Raw genomic sequence first — 26,231 nt, 5'->3', positions numbered from 1 at the left:
AGTTTTCCATAAATTTTTTAGTAAGATTTCTGATGGTTATATCCCTATGGAAGGGGCTGAAGTCAGCCAGCTTTATGTCACAAGGTTACAGCTGGAGCTCATCAAGCAAAGGAAGGGACTTTAATGAAGTACGGAATTACCCTTCACAGATAGGCAAAAGTACAAACGGTTTGCCGTTTGGTTTCTGTATACAGCTGCAACACATTGTATCCCTCGGCCTCTTTTATCAAATTAATAAAGCTAAATTATTTATTTAGTCATTCACCTATTATTTATTTATGTTTTGATTATTAATCATTGTTTTTTTAAATCATACGTAATTATGCTTTAGTTCTGTTTTAGTCACCCACATTTAAAAGAAACAATGGTAATGATGATGTAACATTATTTTTTTATTTTCCAATTCTAACAAGATATCATCACCTATAATTTTTTAATAGTAGGTGACTAAAATAAAATTAGGGATAAACCGAGGGAGCGGGACTTATAAGGGAAGTTGTCCCTTTGAAAATTTAAAAATTACTATAAACTTTTTCTATGTATTTTCTATAGAAAATTGTTTTTACCCCCTTGAATTTTATAAGTTCAAGTCGCCTCTCTTGAAATTTTAAAAATTTAAGTCGCCTCTCCTAACATAAAATCCTGCGCCAGTGTAACACCCCAATTTAGGGCTAATTTTAGAATTATAAAGTGGTGAATTTAATTGGTATTTTTGGAAGAAATTAGAGATTAAATTGTAAAATCGTAAAGTTGGCATATATTTTAAAGAGTGCAGAAGTTTAGTGACTAAACTCATGGTTATCTATTTTTATTTTCAGAGAATTATAAACCACCATTTCCCTATATGTTATGCAAATTATTTCCCAGTTTCCCTCCCCCTTCAACCCTTCTTTCAACTTCTATTTACTCGTCGTTCGACTTCGATCGACGAACCGAAACCACCATCGTGTTCGTTGTTGACCGATGAACAAAACCCTCAAACCTTTCGTCGTGAATCGTCTTCGTTCGTTGTTAATTTCAGTCGGAAGTATCGTCGGTATTAACTCGATTCAGTTGGTTTTTCGTCGATTCACGAAGATTCGACCATCTGTTTTCGATACCTCCCGTACCATCGTGTTCCTTGCATCATTTCGAGTCCGCGGTGTCCTCCGTTTTTCCGTCGTTGCCGGCGCGTGGAGGGGTGAGAAAGTCAAAGTTTTCGATGTTTCGGAATCGAGCTCTCCGCCGTTCAAAATTGTGAACTGAGCTCAGTAAGTGTCTCAAAATGCCTTAAAATAATTTTTAAGAATTTTTTCTGGAATTTTCTGACATCGTATCACTGTTCACGCGTCGCCACTGCGCGTTGGGGGGTTAATTTCGTAATTATTACTGTTAGGGTGATATTTGTGTAAAATTCGGGTGTTAGTTTTGTAAATATTTGTATAAGGTGGATAATTTGTAATTAATTTCGGTTAGGTTGATATTTATGTAAAACGGTCGACTGTTGACTGTTGACCGTTGACCACTGTTGACCAGAACTTTGACCAGCGTTGACCAGGGCGTTAAACAACCTTGACTTTGACCCGGTATACATATTCTGATGTTTTTTGATGTCCTGAATATGTTTATGGGGTCCGTTTTGCCAAATTCAAACCCGATAAGTTGGTTTTCATGATTTATCATCCGATTCGATTTGTTTTTTGGAATTAAGTTCCGTTTTATGACATTTATTGTTATGTATTTGAGGAATTATGAGAAGTTGAATTAAGGATCGAGGGCATTCAATGAACTTTTTATGGTCGATCAATATGGCACGAAAATCGAGGTAATACATTACTACCTTTTCATGCTTTATGAAATATGTTGGTATCGGTAAATGCATGAATGGAAATGTTTGGTCTCATATGTGTAATTAATGAAGTCTACACTCGATTCGAATACAATAAAAATTCGATAACTGAATATGATCAGATGACTATATAAGAAATTGAAGAACAGTTTGAATTCAATTCAAGTTATGAGATTAAGTGATATATGAATCAGCACTGGATATGCAATTTATAATCTACCTCATTTGATAAGGTATGAAAATACTTCGATTAGGTAAAATTACGAAATTACCCGTATGTTGGAGAATAACAAGAATTGTCCCTGGAAGTGGATTAATAAATCTGAAAAGACATATGATCTGATAAACTACTGATGTGCATAAGAAATGTTAGATTTACTTGCAAAATTTGGATAACTGGTTTTTAACCGAAGAGGGTTTGTGCAAAATACTAGAAGTCTGTTAAGGATCATTTCAAGATCAGAGAATGTTCGAGAAAGAAATTAAACATAGGATCTCTAAATTATATTATTTGGTTAAGAGTTAATACCAAAATTATCTGGTTAAAAAATTACAAAAATTGAGAGGTAAAATAGTCTGTGTTGACCCTAAATAAGAAATACTTTGAGGATCATACTTAACTCGATTAAGTATGGATTTGATTGTTAAGACCCTGACTTAGTGCAGAAAATTCCTGATATTCCGTTTGTAAAATCTGAGAAGACACTTGACCCGAAAATATCGAGTTTTGAGTAAATATATGAAGAACAATTTATCGGAGGTGTTCTTTTGACATAATTGTTTGAATGTACTGAAAATAAATGATAAGTTTGAATTAATAAAAAGATCGGACGGAAGGAAAATATTGAAATACACTGGAACTATAAAATGACCAGAACCCCTGTAATGGAAATGACCCAAGAATGTCACCAAGCTCAGGACTGATGGGATATCTCGAGCTCTATAACGATTGGATAAAACTAAACACCAAAATGACCAAAATACCCTTATGGCCTAGACTAAGTAGATGTTTTGGATTAATTGAGGAATCCAAGTAAATATGGGTATTGTACTACCCTTAAAAGTTTTAAATTTTCTGCTATTTTTACAGTGGGTCGCTCTGGTGGCCCTAATATTACACTCCAGATCAAATCGGGTTAACGCATCGGTCTGAGGTGGTTATAGCCAGCCCTGAATTAAATTAAAATATAACATTAACTATGATTTTCTAGATAATAGTTAGGTGATCATAACAAAATTTATGCAATGGGGTGACCAAATATGTAGTTTACCTAGTAAATAAATGATGAAACTCGATAGATCAACCAAAAATGTGCCAAGAGGGGGTGAATTGGCTTTGTGAAATTTAGGGAGTAAGGAGTAAAAATGATAGACAATTTGCACAATGATTTATAATGGTTCAACTTCCTCAATGAAGTTTACATCCACTATCTAAGCTCCTTACTTAGGATTTTCCAACAAATCCACTAATTTGTTCTTCTTTTTCAAGGACAAAGAGATAACATTTACAAACTCCCTAGCTTTTTAAAGGCTTAGCTAGAACCAAAACCCCTTTACAAAGGTGAAAAGATGTAAACAAAAAAAAACCCTTACAAGGTAGGGTTTACACAATTTAGCACACTCAAAAACACTATTTACAAGAGAAAGAGAGATAAAATGAAAAGCTTTTCTCTTGATGATCAATGCTTGGATAGGTGTTATGTAACCTTCTTCAAGTGTCTTGAACTTGCTTTTATATGTTGGAATGAATTACTAGTCGTTTATAGAGTTTGGGAAGGTTTGGAGTCGTTGGAAGACTTTTGTTCAAAGTTTCGAAACTTTAGGGAAAGTTTGAAACTCTTGTAGCGTTTAAGAACTTTTGGTCAAATACTCATTTTAAGGTTTTGATTGGAGTTCGAATTATTTTGATGAAAACTTTGAATAAATTCGATTTAGTCCAAAACATTTTCCCTTATTTGTTATATCAAAATTAGTTCTACAATCTCCCCCTTTTGATGTAACAAACCATTGAAAAATAGTTTTGACAAAAGCTCCCCCTTTGAAAAATATTTAATGAAAAAGAGCATATTTGAAAAATATTAAAGCTCTCCCCTTTTTTATTCTTGAAATTGAATTTTTCAAACCAATATTCCCCCTTTTTGTTATATAAAAAATAATTCAAATTTCTATGATACTAAATAACAATGGAGAGTAAGTAGTAATTTAACATTAAAATCATTTGAAAAATCAAAAACTTCCCCTCAACAAATGCATTCTAAACAAAAATTTGACTTTAAAAGCTTAACACTTAAAAGACATTGAGTTTTAACAAAGATGAACAAACATGTTAGTAGCACATGAAATTCATATATATCCAAGTCTAATATACTTTATGCAATTATGATGTTGTATTTAAGTGCATGTGCATAAAGCTATCCAAACAAAAATGTATGCATTTGAAAATTGATATCAATTGTTAGAGAGATATCATTTGCAATAAATCACATGCATAAACATTTAAATTAAGGTCAAAAATTAAAATTGTAAAAGCAAGCATTAAAACTAATTTTGACCAAAATTCATTATGATGAATAAACATTTAGGAAAAATCATTAAAACTTTAGAAAATGTGCATCACAATTCTTTTTAACATACATGAGATAGAAAACATAAAATCATTTAAAATCAAAACTCATGCATGCATACAACAAATAGGTAACCAATTAATCAAAACAAAAGCATCAAGTGATAAGTTCTTCAATGATCGATGTCTTATTCAATTGTCAAGATTTTGGAAGATAATATATCATCTTCCTAACAAGCTTCTCATTAGGGGTGATCTTCCTATATCCCTTGAGACTGTTGACAATCATGGGAAATCTATTCGTCATAGCTTTGATGTCTTCATCTGATTTCATATTGAAATTCTCGTAGCTATGATTGAGAAGACCGATTTTTTTTCCTTCACTTCATTGGTTCATTCATAAGTGATTTGGAGCTTGTCGTAAACCTCCTTTTCATTAGAATAAGATGAGACTCTTCCATATTCATCCAGGCCTAATGCACGAAACAAAATGTGCATGGCCTTAACATTGAGTTGGAACTCTTTCTTCTCTCTTTCACTACATAGAGCTCCAAGCATATAGATCGGTAGCTTGAATGAAGAGCATCATCCTATTCTTCCAATAAGCATAATTTGCTCCATTGAAATATAGTGTCTTGTTAACGGTTGAGAATCTTTGATGTAGTAAGCGCCAGAGGAAAAAACCATCTTCTCGGTGCTTTAGGACCTTTAATTTGTGACCCACTCTGATACAAATTGTTGTGCTAGATGAAGCTCCATTGATCAACTGAAAATGTGCTAAGAGGGGGTGAATTGGCTTTTTGAAATTTAGGAAGTAAGGAGTAAAAAGGATAGATATTTTACACAATTATTTATAGTGGTTCAACTTCCTCAATGAAGTCTACATCCACTACCTAAGCTCCTCACTTAGGATTTTCAACAAATCCACTAATTTGTTATTTCTTTTTCAAGGACAAAGAGATAACCTTTACAAACTCCCTAACTTTTCAAAGGCTTAGCTAGAACCAAAACCCCTTACAAAGGTGAAAAGATGTAAACACGAAAAACCTTACAAGGTAGGTGTTTACACAATTTAGCTCACTCAAAACACATTATTTACAAGAGAAAGATAAATAAAGAATGAAAAGCTTTTCTCTTGATGATCAATGCTTGGATAGGTGTTGTGTAACCTTCTTCAAGTGTCTTGAACTTGTTTTTACGTTGGAATGAGTTACTAGCCGTTTATAGCCGTTGGGAATTGGAGTCGTTGGAAGACTTTCTGCACACAAAGTTTTGAAACTTTGGGAAAGTTTTTAATGTTCAAAAGAGCCCTTAGAAAAACAAGACCGTTGGACATAAAGTATCGAAACTTTAGGGAAAGTTTCGAAACTCTTGAAAAATATTGAAACTTTTTGGGAAATTGTTTGGAAAGTTTTAAAATTCTTGTAGAAGTTTCGAAGCTTTGGTCAAATACTCATTTTAAGGTTTTGATTGGACTTTGAATTATTTGATGAAAACTTTGAATAAATTCAATTTAGTCCAAAAACATTTTGCCCTTATTATTATATCAAAATATTAGTTTTACAAAAAGTATGTTAATTTTGGTAGCTTATGAAGTCAACGACAACGGATTATATCATATACGAAAAATGCACAAAAATGGAATAAAGAAGGGAGGCTTCGAATTGTTTTATACGGCATTCATAGAATTATTAGTATAATGCTTATCATATCTATATGCCAAGGACATCAATCCGAATATATATTCTTATTAAAAGAAAGAAAGGAAGCCATCTTGCTCCCATCACAAATATCTTCATCCACCCTTTTTAATTTTTTTAAATATTTTATGGGTTAGCACGAATCAATTGACATCCGTCGTAAAGAAATTGTGTCATTCTTTAAGGATCCGGGAGTATAAGCGTTCAATGTCAAGAGGTTAAGAGTTATCTTTGAACAAATACTGCTTGTACTTACCAGATTAATCAAAAAAATATTTTAAGGGTTAAAATATTAAGGGTCAAATAGATATAGTAAAAATTTAAGGGTTAAATGACTAAGTTAATAAAATTGAAGGTCTAAAAGAAGTTATTCTATCTATTTAAAATACGACATTCTTATTACTAATCTAATATTAATTTTAAAAAAGACAATCTAAAATGTGCCGAATTGATATAGAGGACGAAGATGAAGATAAAAATGAAGACAATAGATGCCCTTTGTTTCTTGAAATGACAATGAGCCCCCAAAACCCCTCTCTTTCACATTGCCATTGACCATTTTTCCTTTAATGTTAGCAGCTTTGCTACTAGGTCTCTCACTAGGTCTAGGACAAGGTTTCATACTATGAGTACAATAACATTAAGATCAATAAATCATTATAAAGCACTAATAAGACATCTCAAGATTTTAACTATGATTAATATAGAGAAAGTCCATAAATATTTTCCACACAAATTTTGATAGTGAAAATCTTAGTCGGTTGATTAAGTTGTTTATCTTTGTTTCTTATATTTCTTTAGGTTATAGTTTTAAATCTACTAGTACTCTCATTTTTTCTCCTTCAGTCCTCCTTCCCCTCGTATCTAGGTAGGAATAAGATTTGATTTAGAATTTATATAAAAAAAAACGCAGCCTTCATTAACTCTAATATATTTAAAATCAGAAATTTGCACTAATAATCCTTATTTTTTTAGATTTTTCACTTTGGCCACTGAATTCTAAAACTTAAATTATATTCACTAAATATTTTTATTCACCTTCATTACGATAATTGTCGTTAACTACCACTAAGAAAAGTTGACATGACACGTTAAAGCCTTTGTTCCCCTAAAAATATGAAGGTTCTAAATTGGTTGTTGTCGTAGAAGTTAAGTTTTCAATGATGGAAGAGTCGATGATCAATCCTAGCATCAGAAAGTTTCGTTCGATCAAAAGATTAATATATTTTGGTTTCAAATTGATCCGATTATTGATAATGGCATATCATAAACTTTTAGTTTTTAGTTTCGATTGAGATTTGAGGAGCTTGAAAGATTTTACAGAGAAAAAGAAAAAGGAATAATAGTTTGATGAGCTATTTACTAGAAAAACCTCCAATTACGAAAAAAAAAACGATAATGAAAGGAAGCAAAAGTTCAATCTAACTAAAAGTTATGATTTTCAAATTTATCATTTTTAACCGTCGGGTTAACTTAAAATCAAAGTATATTAATTTTCTGGTCAAACGAAACCTTCCCATCATCGGGATTAACCGACGACCACTTTATTCATCAAAAAATTAAACTTCATGACTACTGTTAATTTGAAAAATTAGAGTTTTTCTAAAGAATACTTTAGCGTGTCACGTTAACATTTCTTAATAGTAGCTGACAATAGTGACCATAACAATACTAAATAAAAAGTTTAGTGACTGTACTATAATTTTTGAAAACTTATTGACCATAATATAACCACCCTAAAATTTAGGGACTACCATCGTTAAAAATATAATTTTGAATAAATTAAGGATAATTTGGTCATGAAAGGGAGAGGATGACAATGACCTCATTGGGAGAGGTGAATGCCTTCAAAACGAGGGCCACCAACGTCGTAGACAAGGTAACCGAAAAGAGTGGGGGCACCCCTTCACCTTCAAGTCATTGATGAAATGACCCATTTTCCAGATTTCCTAAATCTTTCTTTCCTGTCTCACTATCCTGGATGAGATGTGCAATTACCCAAAAAGACATCTCTTCTCCTCTCCATAATGCTTATGGAATTTCCCCAAATTACAAACCACCCTCACAAAGTCCTTTCCTGTTTGCTTCCTCCCCAATTGCTTTTGCTGCTTTTATTTATTGGTAAAGTACACAAATAGTCCTCAATTATAGGTATTATTTTTTTGAGTTTTCTAACTATTAAAAGTTAAAAAAAAGTCTCTCAATTTTTAAAAGTTACAAAATAATAATAATTTGACTAATCAAATATTCCAAACTCTTCATTTTCCCTTACAAAATGGAAGGTCGTCTGAGTTGGACGTTTACATATTAATTGAAATATGATAAAATCTCATCTTAGAATCATTTGAATTATATTACGTCGTCGAGTCAGTACTTAAAAACAATAATGATATCAGTAGAACATCATTAATATATCATTTTATCAGCTTATAGTTGGTTTAGTCTGACTCAGATGATCGTCATATTTTTTAACAGAAAATGAATTATAGTTAGATAAGTACTTTGTAGTTTTTAATAGTCGGATAACTCAACAAAACTTCACCTTATACTTTTTATTTATTTATTTCATCTCACTAAATTCTAACGGCATCATTGAAATAAAGATGAAAAAGCAGGGGTAGTTAATAGAAGATATGATGGGTGTAACGTGGGACAGTTGAGATTTAGGGTGTGTTTGATAGCTGAAAATTATTTTTTAGAAAATGTTTTTCTCATTTGCTTGTGTTTGATAGTTGTAATTGCTTTTACAGAAAATATTTTTCGGTGTTTGATAGCTATAATTGGTTTTTCTCAATGTAATTCATTTTCCTTGTTCCTTTGTATTTTCTGTAAATTGTTTTACCATCTGATTTTTCGTAAAACATTTTCTAACTTTTCACTTAGAGTATAAACACTAAAAAAATGTTATTGTATACATTAATATTAAATTAATATTTTAATATCATTTAATAAAAATATTAATTATTAATTATTTAATATACATATAATATAATTTTAATAATATTATATTTTTAATATTATATTAACATATACTCATATATTATAATAATATATGATATTACATTTTTAAATAAATTATTATTATTTATCAATTATGTTTATAATAATATTATTAAATTATATTTTAACGAGGCATGTTTCTTTAAAAACTGAGTAATATTAATTTATATATTTAATATTAATACAATAATTTAGTATTATGTTAATAAAAATACTAAAAAATAAAATTAAGGACGTTCAAATTGTTAATTCAACCACCTATCGAATTGAATTACCATTAACAGAATAAATCATATTTTTTCTTTAATTGTTAATCGAATCAATTTTTTGAAAATATTAACCGAACCAAACTTTATTCATTTATGTAAATCATTTTCTAAAATTATTTATAGTATATCAAACAATTAGTGAAATAATTTACACAATATTATCAAAACACCGTAAAATAGTTTATGAAAACTATTTCTCAGAAAATATAATTCATTTTATGTAAAACAGTTTTAGACAATTCACTTTACATAAAATTATTTTCATGTAATTCATTTTACGTATTTTACGTAAAATAATTTTGAGGTAAACCGGAGCCTCAAACGTTGACAAATGAAGAAAAGCTCGAAATAAGAAAATGATAACTTTACTATAATTGTATTAATTTATCAACGGTTTAAGTCCATATATTTATTAATAATTGGGATAACTTATTAATTTTGTAAAGTATTAAGATCAGATTCTAACAAATTAAGATGGAATTAATAATAATCGTTCATTTTATTTAATAAAAATAAAATACAATAATTATAAAAAGAGTTTGCAAAATTATAATAGACTAAATCATGTTAACTAATCATATATTTTTAAAGCTATTAAAGTGTATAAACTAACCGCTAAAAAATAAAATCGAGTAAACTACATATTTAGTCATTTAACTGTGCATATAATTTTATTTTTAACAATGGACGATCAAATTAAATCAAAACATAATTTTATATATAAATTTTAGAAAAATAATTAAGTGACTAAAATAATATCATACAAGGAAAGAGATGAAAATTCAACCACGTAACTTGGAAAACACTATATACAAATAACATCAATACTAATATAAAAACTTTTATATCTGGATAAGCGTAAATTATGTGTTTAGTATCTAAAATATTAGTTTTAGTTCGTTTTAATATTTAAACTTTTATTTTTTAAATAATGCCAAGTGTTTAGATTTTGTTTTATTTTAGTACCCTATCATTAAAAACTTAACAGAGGGCTGACATGGCATAAATCTGGGCCGAAATCATATTCAGGGGGTTGAAAAGGAACGAGCTTGAAAGTTTGGGCCTCATCGACTGACGGATGCTACGTCGGCTATTGTAGACATAGCGTCGGTGAGCCCATCTATTATATTTTTAACGATGAATACTAAAATGAAACAAAAACCAAATATTTTGTATGATTTAAAAAAGAACGTTGTTCTCCCTAGAGATCCTTAGTTCAAGCAGTTACGCCTGTAGATGTGTGTTATCAATGGCTAAAAATAATTTTAATCATATACTATCTTGTAATCACCCTATACTATTAAAAAATAGAACACAAATTTATCTAATATTTTTATTTATCATTTTCTTTATAGTATTTTCTTAAATATTTTTTTGAATATTATTGAATACTAATAGTTACATATAGAAACAAAGTCTAGATGAAATTTCAGGACAGACAAATATAGATAATAATAAGATAATGGTCGTAGTCTTATTATTAAGTTATTAATTTAAAATTAAAATTAGAAAAATTAAGATCTAAGATCTGACTTTTTTAATGTTTAAATTAAAAGAGACTTAAAAAGTATTTAAACAAAAAATGGTATTCCAAAACTAAATTTGCCCAGTTTTAAAACTAAGAGGACCTAAAAAGAAATTCTTCCAAATAAATGAGAGACTAGGATCTAATTCACCTAATTTTAAAACGAAGATGACCTAAAAAAATTGAATCTAAAAAATTAGGGGGGTAATACTTAATTTATTTAAGTTTAAAACTAAGGGAGACCTAAGAATAATTAAACCCAATTTTTATGACGAAGGGATTGTCCCTTTAGCGTTACAATTTGATTGCATCTGAGATGGACGGGTGGGTGGGGACAGTCGCTTCCACTCTAAATTTAAAATTACTATATGTTTTATATTTTTATCTATATTTTTGTTAAAAATCTATTTTCGTCTCCTGTAATTTTAAGTTTGCCCTCTTAAGTTTAAGTTATTCCCTAACATAAAATTCTGCATCCGTCTCTGATTGTATCTAAACCGAGTTAATTTTTTTTTAATAGTTTGATGTGATTATAAGGTATTATCTATTAAGAACTTTCTTAGTTGAATGAAAATTATCGAAGAAAGACAGATTTTGATAATATTGTCTAATCTACAAGACTTAACCCTAATATATTGATTAGGAAATATTGAATAAGCGTTGATAGGAAATTACGCATTAACCGAACATTCTTTTCATGCTTGTTCACACCTTAAGTAGACAAGAGAGTCATAAAGAAATTGCCTTTTTTTTTATAGCTTGCATGGGCATCAATCCTTGCAAAGAAAGGGTCAAAGTCCTTAATTAGGCCCCCATCAACCCCTAAATTAGTGGTTAAAAAACTAAAGTTGCCTTAAAGCTTTTGTGTAATTATTAAACGATATAAGAAGTGACAAATAATTTCAAGCAAACGAATTAAATGACAAATGATGCTTAACGCCCCTTCTCTTTTTCTTCATGCATCATTAGTGGTCAAATTGTGTTATTAGTCTGTATATTTATTCATAATTTTTAGATTTAGTTCACATATTTTAATTTGATCATTTTAATATATGTATCTTTTAAAATTTAAAATTAGAGTCAAGATCCAAACGATACAAGAGAACATGACAAAATCGCAAGGACTAAAATATTCAAATTTGATTGCTGAAATTAAATCTATAACTTACGCATAGTCCATGAACTAATAAAAGAATTTTATTTAACATATTGCATGGTTATACTCTGAGTCAAGTCTGAAATTTTAAAATTTGAAAAATATAAGAATTAAAGTTGATCGAATATGAGGATTATATTATCAAATTACATATAGTAAAAGGATTAAGTACATAATTTGAATAAATATCGTTCCCATTGATTTTCACTGTAGTTTTTGCGGCAAAAGAGATAACTTATTCTATAAATCGGAATCCCCTAAAACATCATGAATTTGAGATGTAAAGTACTTTTTTTCCTCTAAATAAATAAAGATTTACTAATATATATTTTAATAGATGTGCTGTATGAAAACAATTAACCGATGAATTTAATAAAAAATATTTTTTTTATAATTTGTTATGATTATAAATGAGGCTTAATACAAAGATAAGTGCCTAAAAATGTCTTGATAAATATTTTAGTGTCTAAAGAATTTTTCGTTAAAAAATAAGTTACTATAGTTTTCTCCGATACACTTTTAGGTGCATACAGTTAAAAAAATCGTTAAGCGACACGTGTCACGTCCAAATTTTAAAAAATATTTTATTTAAAAAAAATCTAGACGTGACATGTGTCACTTAACGGTTTTTTTAACAGTAAACACTTAAAAATATAACATAAAAAACTTTAGACATCTATTTTTAGCGAAAAATTCTTTAATCACTAAAAGTTCATTTTGAGTATATAAATGATAATATATTTTTAAAGGGTTTCAATTATTGTAGAGTGTACGCTCAAATACCTTACCTTCGTTAGTACTCTAACCTAAGACTTTTAGAAATAACAAATATCATAATATAGATGGATCTAACCTCTATATATAATATATAATATATAAAATTAAGCCCAAATTGATCTATCAAACTACTTTTTGCAACCCAACCCATAACTTAATTAACCAAATAACCAACTAAAATTATATCAATTTTCGTAAAAAATATCAATAAATTTGATTTTTTAAGACTAAAGTCACTTTAATTGTAAATTTAAAGGTTTGATTTGCAATGGGATAGACTGGAAGAAGATTTTTCTAATTTCCAATTAATTCAATTATGTAAAAGTATATTTATAATTACAATCAAAATAATTTTATAACTATAATTTAAATTAATCATTATAAAGTAGACGAATATATTAATAATTGAAATATATTTAAACTTCGATTATAATAAATCTAAATAGTTATAATAAAATATAGACTAAGAATCCAGAAAAGTATAAATAATTAATTAAAATATGATGATAAATATATAGAATTATAAAAATAATATTTTAATATTATTTAAATACTAATATGTGGTTTGTTCTATAAAATATTTTTTCATTTTAAAAAATAAATTTTAGTTTTAGTTTTTTCAAAATCGAAACACATTCTTAGTTAATATAATTATAAACTTGAATCAAAAAATAAAAATAGTGAAAATGTATTTGATATCTAATTTTTTTAAATAGAAATGAACAAATGGTTATTAAATAATTAAATTAAACTATAATTATTAAAAAATAAACATGTGAATTATGAAAAATATAAAATAATAAAGTCGATAAGAAAAATCATAAAACAAAAGTTATTTTAGTTTATAATAAGAATATAATGTTAGTACATATTAGACATTAATTAAATTTTAAAAAAACATAAAATATTGTTGTAGTCATTAAAATAAAATATATATTTAGTGGTAATTGAGGCCCTCAAACTTTTGAGGGAAAAAAACTAAGCATTTGAACTTTCTTGCACTTAATGTGACCCTTAAACGAGAAAAAATCAATATAATCCTTTGACCTAAGGAATCAATTGTTGATCGTCACGACGCTTACATGACAACTTGCGAAGCTTATATGACAATCTACAATGCTGATGTAACATTTCATAGTAGTATTGTGCCAGTACACAATGGATGATGATATAGTAGACGAGCTTAATTGATTTTTTTAACTAAATTTGAGGACATAATCAATTTTTTACAAATTTTTTAGATAAAAAAATTATTTAAATTTAAAATATAAAATATAAACAATTATTAAGATATTCAATATATTAAATATAAAAGTATTACAAAATTAAATTATTCAAAAAGTTTAGTTTAAGGACCACATTGAATATAAAAAAGTTTAGGTACTAAAATGATTTTTTACAAAAGTTTGAGGTTTGAGATACCATTAAGTCAAAAATCATTATTAAATAGTTTTAACTTGTACAAGTTAAGTTAGAAATCTAGATCTCATATTTTATTATTTTTTAAATTTCCAAAACAATTCTAATGAAAATATTGAAAACTTTTTTATGTTTCATATCTTCACTTATTCTTGTTTTCTTTTTTCAAATATCATTTTGTAACACTCTAATCCGATCCGTTATGAGGTTCGAAGGATTAAAGTGTCACATGGGACCATCTTAGTGGTTAATCCAAAAATTTTCTTTTAAAATAATTTGCAACACATCATTTAAAAACCATCCATAGTAAAATAAAATAAAAGCATAATAATTTGAGTTTACAAAATACGGGGAACTCCCAAAACATCTAGAATATTAATAGAGTTTAAACAAAATATAGTTACGATTAAATACCAAAGGATCTACAAAATAGTACATGTCCTCTAAGTATAACTCAAGTCCTACTATAATGCTTCAGCTAGTATGGAATCTGTTGGCAACGATAATGCTCATCGACTGGTCTCATAGGAATATGTGCACGGAAACACATTTTGAACACTAAACTTACGAGCGTAGTGCCACACTAATAACTTTATTTTACTACATGCATTTACTAAATAAGCATACTAGTAGCATAGGTATGAAGACGTAAGGACGCTGACATGAAATGCTAAGGTAGGCATCATGGTGCGGTTGAGGGTTTTGCATCTCGGGGCACACATCCCTCTAGCCTTCCTAAAATACCCTCGGGTATCTGGGGTGAGATCCAGAACTGCATCGGAAACGTACACTTGGCTAACTTACTTCATCGAGTATTGGGACATCTACGCCCAATCATCAACTGAAGTGCCTTGGCACTAACTGGGATATATCCAAACAAAATGATCGTCAATTGCTATAGTAACTCGGGTGTCCGACCTAAGCATACAACAAGGCTAGTTTTATGTTATCCTAACTATTATGGTTTATAGTTGTATTACGTTTATTATTGTTCTTGCTTGTAGTTTTATTTCCTGACATGCTGGTGTTATTGGGCCCTCAAGTCTAACCCCTTTAAACAGTTGGATTCTTTATCCAAAAGTGTACGCTGGTACTGATATTGTGCTCTTCGATATCGGTATTGAATCCTGGGTATCGTATCGATACCCACCCTTGGTATCTATACTGAAATGACTATTATAAACTGAGAAGGAATGACAGTATTGAAAATCTTAGTATGAGTATAGGTACTTCTTAACTAGGGTATCGATATTATCCTGTGTATCAATACCAAATTTGGTTTCGGTGTTTTAGAAAATAATTCAATTTCGATACCCCTACTAAGTGTATCGATACTCTACCCTTAGTATCGATACTTCCATGATTACCGATACCAAAAATGGCTATTGGAATCTGTAACATATACCTAGTATCAATACTCTACTAATAGTATCGATACCCATTGAACGAGTATTGATACTCTCAGTCTAAAAACCTTTGTTTTTAGGCCATATGATGAATAATATCAGTACTGTTCTTCTAGTACCGATATTCATACCCAGAAATATCCTGTTTTGGGCAAGAAAATGACAATCTAACTCACCCATGAGTCATACTGAGGTTCTTAAACATTATTAAAGTTTTATGTATGATATAAGGGGTCATAATAGGTCTATAAAAAAACTAAAAAACCAAATGTTGAAATCTACTATGGACATGCTTCATAACTCATGCAATCTAACAAACATACCTAGTGATCTACATGTGGTAGAGTTGAGTTATAAGTGTGTTACCTTGGATTCTAAACTGCTGGAAACACCCAAAGTTCAACAAAGAACTAGCTTTCCCTTTCCTTTTCTTTCATTTTTGAGCTTTCACCAACGTCTCTCACTAACAAAGATTAAGGAAGGAGTTACTAACTGATTTAGGAAGTTAAAAAGACTTCCTGAGGATGAAATCCATAAAAAAACAGACTGAATAGCTAAGGTTTCTTAAACTCCACTAAAACTCCCACTTATGGTTACCATGGCCAAAACTTGATCTACGGGGCTTGAAATGAAGCTTTGGGTGAGAGGATTACAAATCTTACCTTAGGAATTTTGTACTAGGCTTGAAAGGTTATAAAACTTCCACCTTTTGCTAGCTTAACTTGAAGGAGAGGAAGATAAGGATGGAGGAGATGTAAGATGAAAATGACAAAGGCAGGGAGGGGTGAAAAGAGGTATGGCGATTACATCACCCACAATTAAAAGTTTTTAGCCTTTGGTTCAAAGTTTGGTAAAATTATTCCCTTGGTCCTCACAATTTTAATCACAAATCAAAAACACCTTTTTTATATCAATTGTTGGGCCAAAACCAAGCCCAAACCAACACCAATTTGGGTCAAGCTTCCTACAAGGCTAGAGAACTTATCCAAAACACTCTCGGTTTAACTCAAAACTATTAACTTGAGATTTAGGGTGTTTCACATTTTTTAATTTTACAGCGAAACATGTTTTCTTCAACGCTATTTATTTTATAAAAGAATGAAAATGAAAATAAAAATAGCTTATATTTCTTAGAACCAAACATACCCTTATTTTTTTGAATAATCTAAGTTATAAGGTATTATTTGTTCATAATCTTTATTGGCCATTAATAGCTCGTTTGCATAATGAAAAAAATAGTAGCTAATGTTTGATAAAATGGTCAATTTGGTCTTTGCTATTTTTTTTAAACGCTTTTATTCCAACGTTTCATTTTGGTTCAAAATACCCGGTTGGAGGAAACAATTAGTTAGCTAATGATTAATGCTTCATGCTAACTGGACATGTTAATGTGTACTGAAATGCTGAATTGGCGTGTCAAACAAAAAAATATTTTTAAATTAATTAACAATCAATAAGATGTTGCTACATAGTACCAAAAGTTTTAATTAAATTCCAGCAGGAGGAAACAAGATTCAAATTTTATTTAAATTTAAATTGATAAAAACCTAAAATGTTATTAGACTAAAATTTCTGAAAATGACAAAAGCTCTCCCCACTCTTTATATACATCCGTTCATGTTCACAAGCACACCACATGAATTGTCACGATGTAATGAATGTTTTTTTCGGTGCAGCTCATTGTTTGTTTTTTTACTCGTTCCTCTTGCCTGGAAATCCAAACAAAAAGATGGTTTGGACATTTTGTAAAACTATGATTTATTGCCTGCAGTTTTTGGCTATTTGTTAGACGCCAATGTCCAATAATTCCAACATACAGACATGGGATAGATTATGTAGTTCGGTCAGGTAAAGCTCTTCCCCAACTTCAAATAGATGAAACATACGTAGGGATGAAAATAAGATTTTATATTAGGAATAATTTATAAAATTTTAAGAACAAATCTAAAATTTTAAGGAATGAAAACATATTATCAATATAAAATACTAAAAAATATTATTTTTTGTAGTATTTGAAAATTTAGGGTTTATGTTAGAGAGTTGAATTTTAAGGGATATTGGGAGAATGATTTGAGATACACCCAGTTTTTGAATTATATAAGAAATGGTGTATTTGTATTCTTTATGATCTTTACGTTTATAATGAATAGTTTGAGGTCATTACAAGGTAGTATCTGTTCAATATCTTTCTTAACCATTAACATTATACACACTCTGCAGATGTAACTGCTAGAACCCAGGACCTCAACACTCCCTGGTAGTATCTGTTCAAAGACTCTCAACCATTTGACATTGAATGCTCATACCTCTAACATTTTTTGTGCTCGAATCTGTAACCTCAAAGAATAATAACAATTTCTGTAATACCGACATCACTTGATTCGTGCTTGTACGTTTCTTTCTATATATATATATATATATATATATCGTTTATTGTAATGTAAGGGCAACGTAATGTTAGGCACATGAAGGTCAAACTTTTTTCTTTAATACATACGTAAACATGTACAATGGCGGAGTTTCGTGTCAAAGAGGGACACGGGTCGCATTAATTTAAGTCATGGATTGCATGACAAGACACGAACATCCCCTTTTATTTATTTCAATGTTTGCATGAATCTTACAATTATTTCTCTCTCAAATCAAAATACCAGATGTGATGGCACATGCAACTGTCCATCCCCTTTTTCTGTTTCTACAAAAAAATCTTTGAATTTCAGTCCATATATTATATGTTCTCAATGACATGATGCTAATGTCGACTGTTGAATATGCTTCCCATGTGATTGCACTGCATCTTTTGCACCGTTCTAAAACTATTTTATAATCTATGACTATTATTTTATACTTGTTTCATTAATTTAATTATTGTTCTGTAATTTTAAAATTTAAATAATAAAAGTCATCTCATTATAGTTTGTGTACGTTACACTAAATATATACGTTTAGTGTTTATAATTTATAAGATGGAATTTGTTCAGAATTTATTTTAGTTATTAAAATAATATATACATTACGTAGTGAAATGAAGCAAATTGGATTAGGAGGATCACCCTCGTTTATGTATTAACCGATCTGGATTAGTCGGTCAATAGATCGGATATAAGTGATTAATTAAAAAATAACGTATACATTACGTGTCCTATAATACCTTAAAGAAGAATAATACTCATTCTAATCACTAAGTTCACTTAATAAATTTAGGGTGAGGTAAACAAATGGTCCTCTGACTATAGGGTATCGCTTTATTAAGTTTATTGACTATTAAAAGTTACAAAATGATCATTTGACTATAGAATGATACTTTATTAAGTCCCTCGACTATTAAAAATTGCAAAATGATCACCTGACTATTCATATATTCCAAAATCATCTTTTTTCATTAAAAATTTGATGGTATTTTGAGTTGAATGTTAACCTGCTGATTGTGATATGATAAAATCTAATCACAGAATCTCAAACGACTATCATATTCCAGTTATCATGTTAACATCTAACTTAGACAATCGCTAATTTTTTAATGGAAAAAGATGAGCTTGGAACATAATGAATAATCGGGTGACCATTTTATAATTTTTAATAATCGAGGGACTTAATAAAGTAATATCCTATAGTCAAGGGACCATTTGTGTACTTTACACATAAATTTATAATGATTTTTGAAGTTGAAACTTAACATCATAGTTTGGAATATATTTTTGATATTTATATATAATGAAAATTTGGGAATACATGTACTTGGTCGCAAATTGAGTTTGTTCAAAATCGAGAATCAACCCAAGCTGAGTAGCAGTCAAGAAGAGGTTGGTGGCTATAACTAATATCATTAATTGATTTATTGAAAATTAAAAAAACTACTAATCAACCGTTGAAATAAGAATGAAACACGTTTTAATAATTATATATCCTATTGCATTAATTTTTTGGTTGCCCTCTACTTCTCCAAATTTTCGTCCCGATTAATCTGGATCGATCTGGATCTCACACCTAATTTTGATGGGTGAGTCTCCAGTGAATATTTTCTGCATACACAAAAATTCGAACCTGAGACATTACGTAACAATATTAAACTGTTTACCACTTGAACTAACCCCGCTAGTATTGATCTATTGCATTATTACATCATGTTTGCTTCACCAAATGAAATACGAAAATGAGATAGATATTCAATAAAATTGAAAGAAAAGGAACAAAAAGTAGTTTTATAAAAATATTATACATATTTGAAAGGTACGAAGGGTCTCTTTAAATATGTAAATCTCACGTATAACCATTATATTAATCATATCATATCATTAATTATCTTATGTTGTTAGATTCTCACTGATCGATCGTTCTCTTACGATCGCATGTTACCGCTTGCCATTTAATCTATGATCTTTAAGTTGGATTTGAGAATTAGTGATTTGAGAGACTAAAAAAAGAGTTTTTAGATTTTTTGAAATGTATTTAAAAAAAATATTAATATCATGTGTCAAACAACCAACCATTTGTTGACAAATCTTTTTAACATGGGTAAATTATAAACTTGGTAACTGAATTTTATTCTCTCTTATTTCACTCACTGTACTTTAAAAGTTTTCAATTTCCTCATTAAACTTAATACATTGGGTTTTTTTGGGTCGCTCGCCATTTCCTCCTAACGATGTTATAAACGAGCTTTTATATAGATGTAAAACGACGTCATTTTGGTGAAAACTTTATTTTTGTAAACGGTGTCGTTTTAATGCCGTTAACTATTTAATGACGAAGTGACAAAAAAACCAATGTATTAAGTTCAGTGAGGAAATTGAAAACTTTTAAAGTTCATTTAGCAAAATTGGAAAGAGAGTAAAGTTTAATGATGAAAATTGTAATTTACCCTTTTGAAATTAGTTGGTAGAATGATTTAAAATGACCTTAGACCTTAAATGATAACTTTGAAAATATGAGTGAATTTGACCCAACAAGATTAATTTTTATATAAATTGACTCAACAAACTTAATTTCTGTATAAATAGTTACAGATAATTACAATGACTAATAAAAAAATATAGGGTTAACTACACGAATGATCACTTATGTTTGTGTTATGTTCACGTTTGGTCACTAATTTTAAAAAACATAAGATATGATCACTTTTGTTTTTATTTAATTAAGATATGGTCACTTTCATTTTTATTTAATTAAGATGTGATCATCATTAGGGTTGTAAATGAGATGAGACAGATCGCAAGCTAATCGAGATCGGCTCAAGTTCTTAATGAGTCAAAACGAACTACTTGAACTTGACTCGAAAAACTCGTTAGTAGCTCAAAAATATAATATATTAAGATATTATTATTTTTTAAAAATTATTAATAAATATTAACATTTATGTGTTGATTTTTTTAAAATGCAGTATAAGTTTTTCATGTATTTAAGGTTCAAGTTCGAGTTTTAGTCTTCAATCGAAGTAAGTTTAAGATTTTTTTTATTTCGAGCTTTTACGAGCTTCAGTTCATGATTTCGAGTTCGTGTCGAGATTGAAAATATTAGGCTCGCGAATTTTTCGTTTTGAGTCGAACTCCATTTTAGAGTTTTCAAGTCTAGTCGAGCTCAGCAATACTCGAGCTCGACTCGACTCATTACAACCCTAGTCATCAAGGATTAACTGTTGTTAACAATTAACAGAATATGTGACGTGATAGTTGGTATAATCACATATTTGGTCTCTTTTATTTACCTATTCTCTCAATTTAGTCATATTTTTAAATAAATTTTAACATAAATATATATTTTTAAATGATAATAAATATAATTTTTTTTTAAATTAAGTTAATAATTAATTATATTTAATAAGTTAAGATAAAATTTTAAAGTTAATATATATAATATTATAAATTTAAGTATTTATACACTAAGATACAAAATATATACACCTTGTTGTCTACTTTAGACTAAGCAATGGTCTTGGCTTAATGGTTGGATACATGTTTAGTTTCCTAAGTGACCAATGTTTGAATCTTTTTCCCCCAATTTGCTTTCCTTTGGTTTTTTTTTCAACCAGAGGGTCACACATGTCACTCTTTGATTGGTCAAAATAAATATATTAAATTAAAATATAGTTAGTCCTCCAACCGAATGGTGACATCTGACATCATTCGATTGGAGAATTAAATTTATTGTAATGTATTAAAAGTATGACTGAATTGAGAGAATATGTAAATAATAAGGCCCAAATATGTGATTATATCAAAATATTTAATTGTTGTTAACGATAGTTAACTCGGGATGACCGCATATTAATTAAATAAAAATGAAAGTGATTATATCTTATATTTTTTGAAATCAATGACCAAAAGTGGATAAAACACAAATATAAACGATCATCCGTGTAGTTAATCCAAAAATATAAATCCATTCCTCCCATTTCCTCTCGCATCGCCGTCTATATATATATTTCATCTCAAACATTCAAGCCTATTTTCCTCCTCGAAAGTATTTTATGTATCTTCCAACCCCTTAGTACATCATCACTGTTTGATTTTCAAAATCTTTGAGAGAGAAAAAAAGGTGGATCCAAGGCATGGAAAACGGCCACTTCCACCGGAAACATCGGAGGAGAAGAGAGAACGACGCTATGACTTCAGCACAAGTTCTTGGCCGGAATCAGCCGATATTAGGGCTCTAACTCACGTGATGGACACCGATGAGCAGCAGCTTCTCAGCTTCGAACAATCGCCGGTGCAGTCCGCCGTGAAAGAAGACCCCGGCCGTCCTCCTCAACCCCCAGTACTTCAAGATCAAGGTGCATAATATTTGTTCATATCTTTGATTATAACAACATTTTTTCTTATCCGATTAATCAAATTCGTGCTAACATAAAATTTTACCTTCGTTCCGAATTTCATTTTTACATTTTTAGATAGGAAAATAGAAATACACAAAAGTTTTTTTCTCTCTCTCTAGGGTTAGTCAAAGTTCAATGTATCAACCCCAATCCTTGGCTTACTTTCCTATAGAATAAATTATTGTACTTTACTGTCAACTGTGATTACACAAGAGACGTGATGGGATCTATCTTGTGGATTGGGGTTTACATTCATTTTTTCTTTTCTTCCTTGACCAAGGAGCTGTTCTTGGAGTTAACGATCTTACATTCCTTGCCTCTGAATTGTGCCCACCATTGAAAATGATTTACTGAGATTGACATTTTTAAAACGCTAAAACGACGTGCTTCGAATGCTTGGTTCTTCAAGCTTCTTGTGGTGATTTAGAACACTTCTACCATCGGTTTTTTGACTTGAGTTTGATATTCTTTTGGGTTATTGAAGTTTGTTCATTGGAAGAATAAAAGTAGGGTAATAAAATACGTTGGATCCTCATTGTTGCATGCATCTTTCTTCTTTTAGTACTTTTCTTTTAACTATGATATTAGATAATTATTGGCCGATTAATTTAGATCGGATATTATAAAAATTCATTTTACGATATATCTTAATGTGCTAACTATTCTATCATGTTATATTCTATGCCAAACTTGTCTTACTAGACTTCAATGACATTTATAATTTGGTGGTTAAGAGAACATAAGCAAACGGCATTACAGAGGAGTGAGGCAAAGGCCATGGGGCAAGTGGGCGGCTGAAATTCGTGATCCGAAGAAAGCAGCCCGGGTGTGGCTCGGCACTTTCGAGACGGCCGAGGAAGCAGCCCTTGCATACGATAGAGCCGCTCTCAAGTTCAAAGGTACCAAGGCCAAACTAAATTTCCCCGAACTAGCTCAAGGAGAAGTGGAGCCAAGTCGTGGAGATTCAAGCGCCGTGCGAGTGCAACCCGAACAAAATCCTACGCCGGTTGCTCCGCCTTCTTCGTTGTCTCAGGATACGTATCCGCACTTGTTTGAATATGCACAATTGCTTTCGAGTAGTAGCGATGCTGATATCTCGTATTACACTTCGAATCTCTTCAATGATCAACGACATTTGTCTCCACAGTTCCCTTCAATGTCGGCATCGTCACAGCAATACCACCACCAGGACCCTACAAGGTTTTCGACCAAGTTCGAGAGCTCTTCGGGTACCGATTATCGGGAGCACTACGGTAAGAACTTTGATCCGAGTAATAGAAGCGGGTAAGGCAATATATAGTAGCCTTTTCAAGTTGTTTGATTACAACATACTGTTGGTAAATATTCACCATAAAACAGGTCGTTTGCATTGACAAGTAAAAATAAAAACATAAAATGTGACGATTAAAATAAATTTATCATATTGTCGTGAAAACTATTGTTTTAAAAATAATTTTTTATGATACTGAACATATATTATCTCTTAATCACTTCACATTATTTTAAAAAAATATTAAAAATAAATTTAACATCACATTAACTTATAAAAACACCGATAAAAAACAGATCAAAGAGAACAAACACTACTTCATTTAAAATCAAAATTAAAATAGTGATAATACAAGAGACTTGAGGTTTCAATTTTAAATTTCATATTTATTCAACTGATTTGTCCAAAGAGATTTTCATTAGAGTGTAATTACCATTTGCTATTTTCCGATGTTATTAAAATAGGGCATAGGGATGGGCATGGGTCGGGTTTTTGTTCCACCCGACCTGACCCGAGAACAAGGAGTCCTCTACACGAGATCCGACCCGACCAAAACAAGATTTCACCCGACCCGAACCTGATCCGATATATAATTTAAAACCCCGACCCAACCTGAAATAATAATAAAATAGTATTTTTATTCAATAAAAATAATGACTTAATTGAAAAAATAATATATAGATGGGTATTATTGTAATTATTCTTAAATATATAAGGTAAGATTATATATTTTTTTCGGGTCAGGTCGGGTCGGGTATTTTTCACCCTAAACCCGAACCCGACAAGAGCCAAACATCACAATTAAAAAACCGACCCGACCCGAACCCGATTTTTTTTTTAAAAAACCCAACCCGATCGGGTCGGGTCGAGTCAAAACCCGTCGGGTTCGAGTCCCATACCCATTCCTAATAGGGCAACACGACACACAGGTGTCAAACATATACCATTAAAACCCTAAATAATATAGAGAAGTATATATTCTATTCCTAAGAAATTTGAATAATAATTAATATTACTTAATCAACGTTAAAATTTAATAGTATTCAAAAGAATATTGATTTTAATTAAAAGTAAAAGATTCTCATTAATTGAATACACACATGACGCTCAGTCTATTTATCTTTTTCTTGTCTTCTAATTTTAAAGTTTTGTCCGGATTAATATAGATCTATTCGGATCTTATAGACCTACTCAGGCCGCGTACCTAGTTTTAGTGAGTGAGTCTCCTAACGGGAGTTTTTTACATACACAAGTACTCGAACTTGAAATTTTTCTTAAACAATATCAAACCGCTTACCACTTAACCTAAATCAGGTCTATTTATCTTATCGAACTGTGAATAATCATCATCACTTTAGATTTGATATCAACACTAGGAAAGTGGACCCTTCCATGCAGTGCTATCTCTAATTGAATCTATGAAATTGCCTTTTTTTATCTCTTGTGATATGATTTGATCATGCCAACCCAATATAATAAGTGAAAGTAATTCCATGAGATCTAGACGATAAAGTTGAATCATAATACATATCATCGGTTCCCATCAAAAGATTCAATAAGAATAATTCCAAAGGCAAGTGAGGGAAAAAAAATCTCGATCAAATATGTTATACTGTATTACGAAAATTTAATTAGTTAACGAAAGACCATCGTTTTCCGAGAGGAAAAGGAACCGACGAAGATGGGGGATTCCAATAAGAAAGCGACTGATAAAGATGAAGATTGTGACTTCTTCTTCAGCGTCAACGTACGGTTGCTTTCTATCGGAATCCCCAGTTTTTACAGGTTCTGCAAAGTAAGATTCACCACCTCTTCTTCATGAGAAGGATAAGGAGGCTTGTCTCTGATCTGAATATTTTGCCATTGCTTCCGAAGTAAAGAGAAAATACAGAAGAATACAAACAATAAGGCAAAAAAGCACCCGAGATCCCTGAATTTTTCAAGAAAAAACTAATGTGACTCTCATCCCTATTTTTTAAAATCAATGTGACCTTCAACTTGAAAAAAAAAACTTAATGTGAGACTTTGACCAACTTTTCCGTCATTGACCGAGGTTTCCGTTTATTTACGCTGTTATAAATTTGGTCAATTACACCATTTTCACCTAATTATTTTCTTCTCTTTTATTTTGGTCACTCAACTCTAAAAATTTTTAATTTTAGAAACTTTAGAGACTTCAAGGACTAAGGCTGTAGTTAACCCATTTTATTTTAAGGGTAAACTATAAAAACGACCCCTTATGTTTCAAGGATAAATTACTAATCATCTGCCTTTTTGTAAACCAAAAATAATTTAGGAATAAAATATCAATTTACTTTTTCTCATGTTTTCTTCACCAAACCCCAAAAGGTTCAAACCTGCAATTTTCATGGTGTTCTCATCAAATAAAATACTAATCACAACCTCCCCAATTTATTACAAGCCGGGAAATGATCACGTGCGAAAGCTTTAATATATGGTTAAAAAATATACTATTGGTTTTCTTATTATTTAAATAATAAACCGGT

The 26,231-nt window shown here is 30.2% G+C and overlaps 1 protein-coding gene across 1 annotated transcript; it reads left to right on the top strand.

Moving 5' to 3' along the window:
- Window positions 1-53: 53 nt before the first annotated feature.
- On the top strand, window positions 54-23,742 carry LOC120137227 (ethylene-responsive transcription factor ERF113-like; the record flags this gene model as incomplete). The annotated part of the gene is made up of 3 exons (XM_039153034.1): window positions 54-168; window positions 22,104-22,412; window positions 23,189-23,742. Coding segments are annotated over 3 exons (978 nt in total), but the record flags the coding sequence as incomplete, so codon positions are not given.
- Window positions 23,743-26,231: the final 2,489 nt, after the last annotated feature.

The sequence above is a fragment of the Hibiscus syriacus genome, unplaced genomic scaffold (assembly GCF_006381635.1).
Source record: "Hibiscus syriacus cultivar Baekdansim isolate YM2019G1 unplaced genomic scaffold, ASM638163v2 tig00110654_pilon, whole genome shotgun sequence".
Lineage (NCBI taxonomy): Eukaryota > Viridiplantae > Streptophyta > Magnoliopsida > Malvales > Malvaceae > Hibiscus > Hibiscus syriacus.
Note: the sequence above shows the minus strand (reverse complement) of the source record. Positions and strands in the feature narration are given on the sequence as shown.